Source organism: Phlebotomus papatasi, chromosome 3 (genome assembly GCF_024763615.1).
Source record: "Phlebotomus papatasi isolate M1 chromosome 3, Ppap_2.1, whole genome shotgun sequence".
Taxonomy (NCBI): domain Eukaryota; kingdom Metazoa; phylum Arthropoda; class Insecta; order Diptera; family Psychodidae; genus Phlebotomus; species Phlebotomus papatasi.
The window spans coordinates 39265485-39278559 of record NC_077224.1 but is presented as its reverse complement, the minus strand read 5'-3'; the positions used below and the strand labels follow the sequence as shown (position 1 = coordinate 39278559).

General features: G+C 38.0%; 1 protein-coding gene across 1 annotated transcript; it reads left to right on the top strand.

The window, feature by feature from the left end:
- The first annotated feature begins 7238 nt into the window (after positions 1-7238).
- On the top strand, positions 7239-9111 carry LOC129805600 (zinc finger protein 260-like). Its single transcript, XM_055853634.1, has 2 exons — positions 7239-7705; positions 7791-9111. Exons 1-2 carry the CDS (start codon positions 7574-7576, stop codon positions 9087-9089), a joined length of 1431 nt encoding a protein of 476 aa, XP_055709609.1. The 5' UTR covers positions 7239-7573; the 3' UTR covers positions 9090-9111.
- Positions 9112-13075: the final 3964 nt, after the last annotated feature.

Sequence of the window (13075 nt, the reverse complement as noted above, 5' to 3'; positions counted from 1 at the left end):
CAACACACACCCCGGGGTCACCAAAAAAAAAGAGAAAAAAAAAGATTTCGAACCCCCCAGGGGGCAATAAGCCACAATCTCAAAAAAAAACAAAATATAACAAATCTCATTAATAACAATAACAATTAATAAGTAGTAGAGCAAAACAAAATGAGTAGTATTAGAGAGTAACAATTTCGAGAGAAAAAAAATAAAATTTAGAATTAATAGTTATAAGTCAAAAATGTTAAGGATTTCGCATCGATAGGCCGACCTAATTATTAGCGCCAGCGAAATAACTTAACTATAAGTTTAAAGTGTGTGTAAATACTTTCAAAAGAATAAGATATTATTACTAAGGACCACCCCATTTCGATCACCAAGGCGGATCATTAATATACATGATCTAATAGGGAATTACTCTACACGAATGGTCACGATTTTATCCCCCCAAATCTCCCGCCTCAGCACCATTATAATCCGATCAGGATTTCAGCTATTCCGCTGAAGAGCATTCCGCGTAAAAATGTAGAAGCGGGAAGGAGAGTCTCAGCCGAATTACAATGTTGGGGAAAGAGAAATCCTGAAGGGCAAAGAGAAAACCCCTTTTTCCACCGACACTGCCCTATTGCCTCGAATATTGAACATGATAAAATTTTACTCGAGAAACTACATCCCGATCAGAAAAATGTGGCTGCCTCTAACTGCAGAGAAATGGGAAACAAATCGCGACCGAATTCAGTGCATCCCAATCGAAAAAAAAAGTAAAATAAAATAGATAATCGAATTAAGGTGTCCGAAATTATATGTGACGTCAAAACTGACGAAGGAGAAAAATAATTAAAGTATTGGCCAATAAAAATTGATTGGTTTTGTCGTCTTGACGAAATACCGAATCAAAATACTAGTGACAGCAAGAAGTGCTACTCACTTTAAATTCCCAAGGGACACTGCTAGCAATGTGTCTTAAAAGGGGATAACAGTTTGATGATTGAAATAGCCGAACATAGTTCGCTTCAGCATAAGGCTGGGCTATATCTGTATCAATCATCTCGATCAAAATGAACACCTAAAGGCGAACGACCATAATTTTAATTTAGGTCTATCCATAATGAACGATGGCCTACTTATGAATTTCTCCGTTCACAAGAAATAGAAATTAAATAAAATTAATAATATGGTCTCTCTACGTTACCCGCTCATACACCCGTACAAAAATCAAGTTACGTTAGGTGTTGTCGCAAGGTTACGTTAGGTGTTGTACGCAAGGTGTTGTCCGTGAACGGACAACACCTTGCTCTTCACCCATGGACAAAATTTCGCCTGAATCTTTTTATTGGCATCAGACAACACAAAGGATCGCCTGTAGACCACGTCACCCACGGAAAATCTACCCGGCTTCTTACGTAAATCGTATCGCTTTTTAGACGACTCATGGCATTTCTTCGACCTATCCATGGCCTTCTGTCTGGCCAATTTTAACTCCTTTATCCTCTCTTCGATCGATGGAATCGTATTAGCATCGGAATGCGTATACTCATCCCCATGTGAAATCATATTTTGCCCAAAATTTAAATAATACGGAGAAAATTGTGTAGTGTCGTGTACCGAGGATCGCATAGCCATCCCTATTTCGGCTAAATATTTTGGCCAATTTGTGTGTTTAGACCCTATATACGACCTGATAGCAGTAACAATAGTCCTATTTGCTCTCTCAGTAGGATTGGCTTGTGGGGTATACCCTGAGGTAAACCATTGGGCAACACCGAGATTTCTCAAAAAGGACTGAAGTTGAGCGGATTTGAAACTACTACCATTATCGGTCAGAAGAACACGAGGGACTCCGAACTGTGGGAAGACATTTTGAGACAAAATTTTGATAACAGAGTTTGCAGTAGAATTTCTAAGAGGATATAAAAGGACATACTTGGTCAGCTTGTCGATCAAGACCAAGATAAAGCGATGGCCCATAGTACTAGGTACTAAAGGTCCGATAAAATCGGCTGATAGATGTTCCCAGGGACGTGATGCAACTACATGATTACCCATCGGAGGTGTTAAATCATAATTCGGGGCCTTAGATTTCTTACAAGTTTCGCATTTACGGATATAATTGCGCACGTCTGTGCGAAGGCAAGGCCAATAAAAATATTCCGTAATTCTGCGGAAGGTTTTAAAGAACCCGAAATGTGCCGAAGTGGGATCATCATGGTATTTCTGCAAAATGGCCTGACGTTCACCCTTAGGGACACAGCATCTCCACCTAAAACTATAAGTTCCTAAAGGAGTTTTATAGCGGATATACTTGTAAAGCCGGCCGTCTTCTAATTTATACTCCGGAAGGCTGCTCGGGGATTTCGAGACTTGGTCATATAGGGACGCATACCATTTATCTTCCCGGGTCGAAATGGTATTAACGTTCCGTGAAAGGAAATCAGCTATCACGTTACTTTTACCGGGACGGTGGACTATGTCAAAGTCAAATTGCTGAAATTCCAACAACCATCTTCCTATACGACCACGGGCTTGCTTCTGGGATAAGATCCACTGGAGTGCAGAATGATCTGTCTCCAAAGTGAACTTGGTATGAAGCAAGAACTGCGAAAACCTTCGAAGACAAAATAGACAAGCCAAGGCTTCTTTTTCCGTAGTAGAGTACTTCTGCTCAGCCGCCGTGAACTTTCGCGAAATATAGCAAATAACTCCTTCCTCATTACCTACTCCCTGAACAAGGACTCCCCCCGCCCCAACATCACTAGCGTCAGCACGCACTATGAAGGGTTGAGAATAGTCGGGAAGTTTTAAAATAGGGGCAGATACAAGGAGCTGCTTCAATTCCGAAAAGCCACGGTCGGCCTCCGGAGACCATTCAATCCTTAAAGGATTACCTTTTAAAAGGTCGGTTAAAGGAGCCGAAATACTCGCAAAATTTGGGATGAAACGCCTGAACCATCCTGCCATACCGAGAAACTGACGTAATGCCTTGGGTGTTTTAGGGACAGGAATATTGCAGATGGCTTGGACTTTACCATCGTTTGTACTTAGACCCTGAGTGCTTAAAGTGTACCCCAGATAGTCTAACTCTGACATACAGAATTTAGACTTCTCCAGGTTGATGGAAAGATTGGCTTTTTTCAAACGACCAGCGACCTCATTTAAAATTTTCAAATGGGATTCAAAATCTTGAGTGAGAACAATGATATCGTCCAGAAAACAAAAGACATTGGGCTCTAAGTCGCATCCAATAACCATATCCATCAGTCTCGCCATCGTCATAGGACTATTTACTAAGCCAAAAGGCATTCTTCTGTAGCAGTACATCTTTCGTCCTGGGATAGCGAAACTAGTTTTGATCTGAGATTCTTCATCGAGCGGAATTTGCAAGAATGCGTCACTCAGATCAATGGATGATAGATATTTGGAGCTTTCTATACGATTAATAATGCTTTCAAGATTTGGAATAGCATAAGCATCTCTTATTGTTACTTTATTTAAACCTCGAGCATCAATGCAAATTCTAATTTTGCCCGATTTCTTCATTTGAATATTAGGAGGTGAGTTCCATGGAGAAAAAGAAACTTCCCGAAGTACCCCCATCCTAACCAGTCTCTGAATTTCAATATCCACTGCGGGAAGAAGATGATATGGGACAGGATAAGATGGTTTCCTTACGGGAGGGTTGTCACCAGTATCTATCGTGTGCTTTAAAATATCCGTGCAACCGAAAAAGTCCTCAGTAGTGATTAAAAAGTTTTTGATGGATTTTTCTAACTCCAGTCGTTCTGACTGGGAGAGCAGAATTTGATTATCCTGGGAATCAGGGACTGTTGAAAGTGCATTCAACAAAACTGGTTGTATGCCAAAGGCATGCCAAAAATCCATCCCCAAAGTAAAGGGTATGGAAATTTCAGGGACTAATAGGGTGGGAATCAATTCTGTTCTACCATTGAAAGTTATCATTAAATCGACTACTTTGGTGGATAAATAAGTTGAACCATCGGCTACACGCACAACGATATTCGAAGTTCTTGGGACTAATTTTAGAATTTTTACTAAGTTCATGCAACCACATCCTAATATACTCTGAGACGCTCCACTGTCCAATAAAGCCATAGCCTCCTCAATGTCAAAAATTTTAACTTTAATATAGGGACGATTTTCCCCGTTAGGGTATATAATAAAGGATTCTACCTCTGAGGGAGGGACAGAATCATCAGAAATTAAGGACTCATTGTCTGACTCAAATTGTATTAAATCTCCCACTGTATTTGAATTTACATTAATGGTATCAACAAAAGAAATGAGATCTTGGTCATTGGAATCATCCATAGAGAGGTTTTTTGGAGATTCCGCGACCTCAGACTCTCTGTCTACTACTGGGTCGCATTGGGTTCCCCCTGTTGAGGGTTACAAACTGGACAAAGTCCATAAATAGTGCCGATCTTACCACACTTGAAACAAAGGTATTTGGGTCTTGTTGGGCAACTTCTAACATTATGGGAATTGCTCTTACAATGTATACAAGAATTTTTTCTGAATTGTGAATTGGGGTTGGAATTGGAATTGAGATTGGAATTAGGATTGGAATTAGAAGATTGAGAAGTACCCTCAGCACCATTGGATGAGTTACTCCCCCCACCCTGTCTCTGAATTGAGGAAGAATTGGTGTTTCGCCCCCCATTCCACCCATTATCACGTGAAGAGGAATTTCTCCCCCCACCCCTTCCAGATTGCCTGGAATTGCCCCAGGATGAGGAATTGTTCCCCCCACTTCGCCCCCTTTGATCAGAAGTCCTGGCCAGGGACTCTGAATTATTTGTGGATGATTCCTGAAAACTCCCTATCTCATTAAATCGCACATTTCTGGGACGATCGAGAAAAGCATAGGAGCGGTTCCTCTCAATAAGTTTTAATTTTTGGGATAGCTCCGCTAATGTTGGGATTTCATATAGAAGAAGAGCATTAGACAGAGAGTAATGGAGATTTCTACGGATGAGACGAACTTTCTCGACTTCCGAAATTTCTTCATCCAGCTCCTCGAAGAGAGCTAACATGGATGCAAGAAAGACTTCTGCATTCTCCCCCACCCCCTGCTTTCGATCCTCAATTTTCTTCCTAATAGCGAAATCGCTCTCAAGATTGCAAAAAGCACTTAGAAATTTCTCGCGGAACTCCTCCCACGTACAACTTAAAAGATATTCCGAAAAGGAATCATACCACGTTTCAGCCCCATCGGAAAGTAAGAGTCTTATAGACCAAACCACCTCCTGCAGAGAAACGCCCTGGATCATGGCCATTCTCTCAACATCCCGCAAGAAGATTTTGGCCTTTTTCCCCTTGCGGTCACCAGAGAACCTAATTCCCCAGTCCTTTAACTGCAGGGGTTTTAATCTACGTGGAGCTGGTGTAGGAAACGGGTAGTGGCGTGACAAATTTTGGGGTTGAGAATCCCTAAATTCCCCAGAATGGACAGAACTGGATCTGCTGGAGGATCGAGATCTTCTACCAGCACATGAGAGTCTCAATTGCTCCATCGAATCCTGAATATTTTTCAGGATATTCTCAAGACCTTTTATTTGAGCATTCTGAACATTAAATTGCTCAACCGTAACAAATTGGGATTGGGGCCTATCTTGAGGCTGAGACACCGTGGATCCAATATTTGGGATGTCGAAAGTATCCCTACGGTCTTGCGAAAGGTTCAGATGTGGGTGCTTAAGAAATTCTGGGACAAAGGACTCACTGGAGGCAGAAAGTTTAGATGTGGGCTTCTCAAATGGTACCTTCTTCTTCTCCTGGACATAACAGTCCGAAAATAGGGACTTTTTTGGGCTTTTAAGACGTTTAGTCTTTTGGACAGGTGAAGCAGGACGAGGAATAGCACCCCCCACTTTTCCCGAGGCAGCATAATTCTTCAACTGTTCCCTGAACTGTTGCCTAAAATTTGCAAGTTCAGCAAGAGCAGGACCATAAAGGGCATTTTTGGGATCTCGAGGGTCTGATGTGAATTTTAATTTATTTTCGATGTGCTGAAACATTGTGAAAATCTCAGCTTGCTTCGAAAAAAGGACCTCGATATTCCCTACTTGCTCTCTAAATTTTTTAATAACTTGTAAGGTGTCATCCCTAATTTTTTTAGCATCGCCTTCAACGGGAAATAAAGGGTTTCCGCCAGCAATAGCAACCTTTAAAAGATCGCGGGCTTCTTCTAATGAAGCTGGCCATTTAATTCCCCTGGCCTGTAATTCCCAATCCAGTTGTTCTTCTGAGAGAAATTTTGGATTGAAATCCTCCATTTCTAACAGAGAACTCCCCAAAAGAGGGTAAAAATAGCCGAAAAAAGAAAAAAAAAATCTCCCAAAAAGGGAAAAAAAGAAAGAAAAATATCCTAATACACTCCTATTCCAGAGAAAATGGATGAAAAATCCAGAAAACTACACCCAATGGAGATATAAATCACGAAAGAAAAAAAAATCTCCAACGGAAAATTACAAAGAATATTATACGGAATAAATTACACGACGACAAGTAACAAATTAACATTCTCTTCCACGCGCCAAATTTTTTATTACCCCACCGTTAGGTCAATCGCATTCACTCCTAATGAGTTGCAAAAATCACCAAAAATGCACTGATAAGAGGTCAATGAACTCTGGGGAACCGGCAAATTAACCATGGGATAAACTTGAAAATCTACTCACGATTTCCTTTTGCGTCGGGCGCCAAAATGTTGGGAAAAATCTTTTATTCCTCCAATTTTTCTCCTACATCCCTTCACTCCGTGTTATTCCTATTTTTCCTCTCTTCTATTCCCTCCGTTCCTTCCTTCCTTCAGGTCCCACGTTCGGGGCAAGGACTATGTCCCACACTCCCCTGTGTTCTCCGGTGAGAACACTCCCACGGAGGTTGAGATGGGAATTTGGGAGAGGTGGATGTGGCAGAGGTTACTCCGGAAAGCTCAGCACTGGGCTTGGTGTTCTTGGGGGCTCCCGGTGGCTTCAGTGGCTTCAATGCTTGGTGGTGATGATGGTGTTGCTGCTGGGGATTGGGCTGGTGGAGATGGGCGAGGTGATTGATGTTGCCTCCTCGGCGGTCAGTGGTGAAAGAGGCCGATTGGCGCTCTTTTACTCATCAGCTGCTGCTGATTTTTCTACCTCCTCTCCTCGTCGCTAGCGCCCTCGTCGCCTCAGCAGGGCAACACACTCCACAGTTTTAAATTTAAATATGTTGCGCTCGCAACAAGTTTACTGTTTACCTCTTCTTTTACAATTCTGTTACAGATGATATGACCAAATGAATGATATACCTAATATTAATATACCCTTTGTTCATTTTGGAGAAACTTTTCAAGAATTTTCCACAAAACCAATATTTTTGATTTTTAGTCTATCAAAATATCAACGGATGATTACGAATTTGAATGTCTTCATTCTCAATACAACGCTCCTAGTGTATTTTCTATAAATTAATTCTCAAAATAAATAAAAGTCAGCTGTGCGACTGATTTTTATCAATTTGTTTTGTTAGAAACAAAAATATATCCTACGTTTTTCTCTGCAATTTAATTAAAAGAAAACGTATAGCGTGGGCAATCATGATCTCAGTAAATGAGAATATTCAAGGAAAGTGCCAAATATGTGAAATCAAGCAAGAAAGTCTCATTGATATTGAGTCCAAAGAGGCTGGTGACATCGAGGAAAAAATTCAAGCAATTACTAATTTTGAGGTATATATTATAAATTATGTTAAAAGTGGTAAAAGAAATAATTAAATTCCAATTAATCAACCAATAATATTGAATTTCTTTGCAGGATAAGGACTGCAACTGGTTAAGATTTCTATGTAATTGTTGCAAACAGAAACTAGATGATTTTTGGGAATTCAGAAATCTATGCAAGAACGCATATGAGAAATTCTTGGAAAGTTTTGATGAAGTTGATAAAAATTCTACTTTAATATCAATTCCTCATTCACCACAGACACCACAGGCATCAAATGTTAATTCAAGGGGAGCAACTTGGTCAAATGAATATGGTGGTTGGGATAAAAATATTGGAATAGCTGAAATAGATTCCATTAAAGAAGAATGCATGGAAACACCAAATGACAGTGATCCTTTGGACATGAATGAATGTGATTTAGGGATGGTGGAATGCAAGGATGATCTTGATATAGAGGGCCAAAAAACTGAGACTCTAAGCACTTTAAAAATAAATTCTTTTACCTCATCTCAACGGAAAAATTGCGATAAAATAAAACAATGTAAAAAGAGAGATAAGAAAAAGAAAACTTCTGCAAAAGTTAAAGAAAAGCTCCCAAAAACACCAAAAAAATTGAAGTCCAAAGAAATTGGACCATTTACCTGTGAAATTTGCAAAAACGCCTATGCACAAAAAAATACTCTTTATAGACATATCAGTTTGGTCCACAAGAAGACGCAGGTTTCCTTGTGCGTAACTTGTGGCAAAACCTTTCTTTCATATTACAGACTAGCACGTCATGTATTGGTCCATGATGAAAACAGAATCCGGGCTCCATGCAAAATATGCGGCAAAACCTTTTCGACAAAAGAAAATGCCAGAAAGCACCTTAAAGCTGTTCATCTCAGGACACTAAAGCCACAGAAAATACGATGTTGTCGCTGTCGTGATTATTTTGAGAAAGATGTCTATGAAAAGCATCTGAAGGATGCTCATGGAATAAATCGATCTAGGATATCGCAGAAAATGTATAAAGGTTCTCTGAAATGCAGTTTCTGTCCAAAGGTATTTAAAGGCATTGAGTGTCTGACTAATCACGAAAATGTCCATCGAGATCTAAGACCATTTATTTGTGATATTTGTTCAAAGGCATTCAGACAAAAAGCCCATTTGCAAACACACATGAATTGCCATATTAAAAAGAGATTTCCATGCGATTCCTGTGATAAATCCTATACGCATCCATACACACTTAGGATTCACACAAGGATCCATACTGGAGAGAAGCCATACCAATGTCCTTACTGCCCTGAACGATTCAACGAACAAAAAAAATCCAAAAAACACATTTTAAAATGCGCTGAAACTTCTAAAAAGGCAAATTCTTCTCCAAAAATTATTGGGAACTGAATAAAATTAAAAATTTGTCAAAGTATTCTCTTTTACTTCAACGACCAGAGAAACGATTTTAGCCATTGTATAAATTGTTGGTAAAAAATGTAGGGGAAAGTACTCTCCCTTCGAACGTTCATGCCCTCGAATAATGTGAATTTTCTATAAGTTTTTCTAAGAGACTTAAACATTTCTATTAAATATTAGTTAGTTTATTATCAATTATTGATAATTATGTGAAAAATATGTGGAAATCTCAGCTGTCTACACATTAGACAAATTATTGAAATAATAGCATTTCAAAGTGGCATTGAAAAGAAATTTCAATATTGAAGCGAATATTGAACCCAATATTTCAATAATTGTCTACACACTGAACAAATTGATTTCAATATTAAAACTTCAATATTAAAAACACCAGTCTAGTCAGGGATTCACAGATCTTCTGGGATTTTCTTCCGTATTTTGTCAAGAACACCCAAAAATAACCAAGTTGGTCAGAAGATTTCTCCAGCTTCCTCCAGGAAATCCCAGATCTTCTGGGATTTTCTTGTTCATTATGCCCAAAGCACTTCAGATACATTCTGTGGTCATTCCTGGATACATTCCTGGAGCTTCCTCCAGGAAATCCAAGATCTTCTGGGATTGTCTTGTATATTATGTCAAAAACACTTTAGATTGGAAACAAAAGCCAAATTGAATTAATCACTTGAATTCTCACAGACTTTCAGAATCATGCTTCGTATCATACCGTGTGGCTACAACCACAAGCCTTCGTTCCCTCTGTAGGATTCCAATTAGTAACATAAAATTATACTTATATGAAGTGGGATTTCTGGAGGAAGCTCCAGGAATCCTTTGATCACAGAAAGTATCTGAAGTGCTTTGGGCATAATGAACAAGAAAATCCCAGAAGATCTGGGATTTCTGGGGAAAGCTCCAGGAATCCTCTGACCACAGAATGTATCTGAAGTGTTTTGGGCATAATATTCAAGAAAATCCCAGAAGTTCTAAGATTTTCTGGAGGAAGCAGGTGATTAGTACTGACCAAGTTGGGTTCTTGAGGAGATTGAACAAAATATATAACCAAATTCCAAGAATCTGGGATTTTCTGGAGGAAACAGGAGAGATGTGTCTTGACTTGGATTTTGATCTTGGATGTGTTTTCATTCATGAACAAGAAAAATCCATCAGTTCTGTGATGTTCTGAAGGACGAAGATTCCTGACCATTAAAAAATATTGAAGGAAATATCAAATCAATTTGATATTTAGAATTTCTTTGAAATTTTATTTCAATGTGAATTTGAAATTTTTTATTGAAATGATTTGGCCTAGTTTGTAGCCATTCAAAATAATGAAATAAAATATTGAATAAAGTGTGCCATATTGAAACAAATATTTCAATATTTGCCTACACACTGGACAATTTTCTTCAATATTGAAACATTTACAGTAGACTCTCACTCAATCGGCTCTTTCTCAATCGGGCGACAAATTTTGTTGACAATTTTCACGTTTAATTTATGAAGCTAATTCACTCAAATTCGCTGTAGTTCTTCCTATTTTATCGTGATTCTTTATAATTGAGCACTTTTTGTGGAATTTACAAAGGCTTTGATACCCAATTCTATCGCTAAACCGGATGACATTTTGCCCCATATCCCCGATTGATAGAGAGTCTACTGTATGTCAATAAATCTTTGCAATGTGGAGGCAATCCTTGTCAATATTTGACATTGAAAAGAAATATTTCAATAAATTATGTCTAATGTATAGCCAGCTTTAGGAATAGTAAAAGAAATTCACATCATTCGAAGGCTTAAACGTTCGAAGGGACACTACTTTCCCCTAGTGGTATTGCAAAGCCAGAGGGTTATGGGAATATGCACATTTCCGAACCCGAAGAAAATCACGCGAAATGTCTAAGCATCCAGATATTTGCATATAAAAGCAATATCGTTCGTAAATTACACACACAGAAAAACTTTGACTCTAAATTTAAGAATATAAGACTGCGCGAACTTAAATTGGATGTGAATCTTCGTGGTGTTTAAATTCAGAAGCTCTTTGCCAATATAATGGGCTAGAATCCCTAATTCTTTGACGCTAAGAGATCGGAAGTTTAAGTTGAGCATTAGCTAAAAAATGAAAAATATCTTGATATTTGCAAATTACAATTAAAACTAAATGATCAAGGATTTAGGTTTAGGGTATTGGCATTCATTGGATGGAATTTGAAATTAAATTCCTGAGTATTTCTGTGTGCATAAACACCGCAATATCTGCAAAACTTATGGCGCCAAATCTCAAGAAATTGCATACATTTAGGGGTATTTCATAAATTAATTTCACAAAACTTCCAACGGTAAGAAATGGATAAAATTTGGAATTTCGGGCAGCACTGAAAATCGGCCACTTCTATTAAAAGTTGATAAAAAAAATCAGTTAAATATATTAAGTGTGATTCATTTTAATCGCATCTATATTAGTTTCCCCTTACAACTGTACTTGCTCGACAGAGTTGAGCATCTGTGTGAAATTGCAGGAACTTTCCTTGGTGGGATATTAAAGAAGTTCTTGGCAACTCAGAATTCCTCAGGTATAGTGCTTACCATTACCATAAGGTCATTTTTCAGAACTCAAATTTTTTTTCTGTATTCGTTTTATTTTTTTTTTCCTGCAAAATACTTCGAATTGAATTAATTGACAATATATTATTGTAATTCTATTGATACTACAACATTTCTGCCATATTTCAATTGAGGAAATGCTGATTTTTATGGTATTCCAGTGAATCATTGCATTACCATAAGATTACTTCTCAATAATCATATTTTCCTTAATATATATATTTTTTATTTAATTTTTTCCCACAACATACTTTGATTTGAACCTATTTATGATAATTTTTTGGCAGCACATCATCTTTCTTAAAATTTGAGAGGATATCAATTTTACACGTTTTTGATTGTTTAACTACGAAAAGGTCAATAAATTCTCTTTACACGCCTCGAGGATTCACATTCAATTTAAGTTCGCGCAGTCTTATATAGGGTAAGTGTGCCAAATTCCAGCCAGCTTGCAATTCCGGCCACCTTTTTTGTTCCTCGAATTTCCATGAACTTTTAGATTTTACGTACTCTAGAGCAGAGGTGTGCAAGAAACCGTTGAAACCGAATTAACGTCAAATGAAACATGTACGTCAATGGTCAAAACGCTACTATAACAAACTCATTTTGACGTTAATTCGGTTTTAACGGTTTCTTGCACACCTCTGCTCTAGAGATTATACAATGCAAAAGAATAACAAAAAAGTAGCTTCGACAAACGAGATGACGTGAGAAAGATATTGGAAGAATTCCTGAAGGGCAAGGAACTATGAGAATGAAGGTGGCCGAAATAGGGCACCAAAGCTATGTCTATATTTTTATTCATTTTAAAATGTATTAACAATGATTTTCACTTTTGTCTAACACATTTTAATTTTTTTCGATTTTTTAGGATGTTCTATTTTTTATAGAATAAGTTTTTCAATTATTTAGTTGAAATTCTTATTCTTGATGTCTTCGTGACATCAAGAAAAAAGTAAATTGTAAAAAGAATAGTCTGTTTTCTTAAGCATCTGATGATTCTTAAGGTTCTCAAGTCTCTTGAAATACATTCAGATTGAACTGATAACTACAGTAGACTCTCGCTCAATCGGGCGACAAATTTTGTTGACAATTTTCACGTTTAATTATGAAGCTAATTCGATCAAATTTGCTGTGGTTCTTCCTATTTTATCGTGATTCTTTATAATTGAGCGCTTTTTGTGGAATTTACAAAGGCTTTGACGCTCAATTCTATCGCTAAACCGGATGACATTTTGCCCCATATTCCCGATTGAGAGAGAGTCTACTGTATAATAACTATAATTTATTGTTGTTAACGGATTTTTTTTATTCTGGCCGACTGCAAGGAACTGATTAAATATGGCGGCTAACTGAATGGCTACAACCGCTAC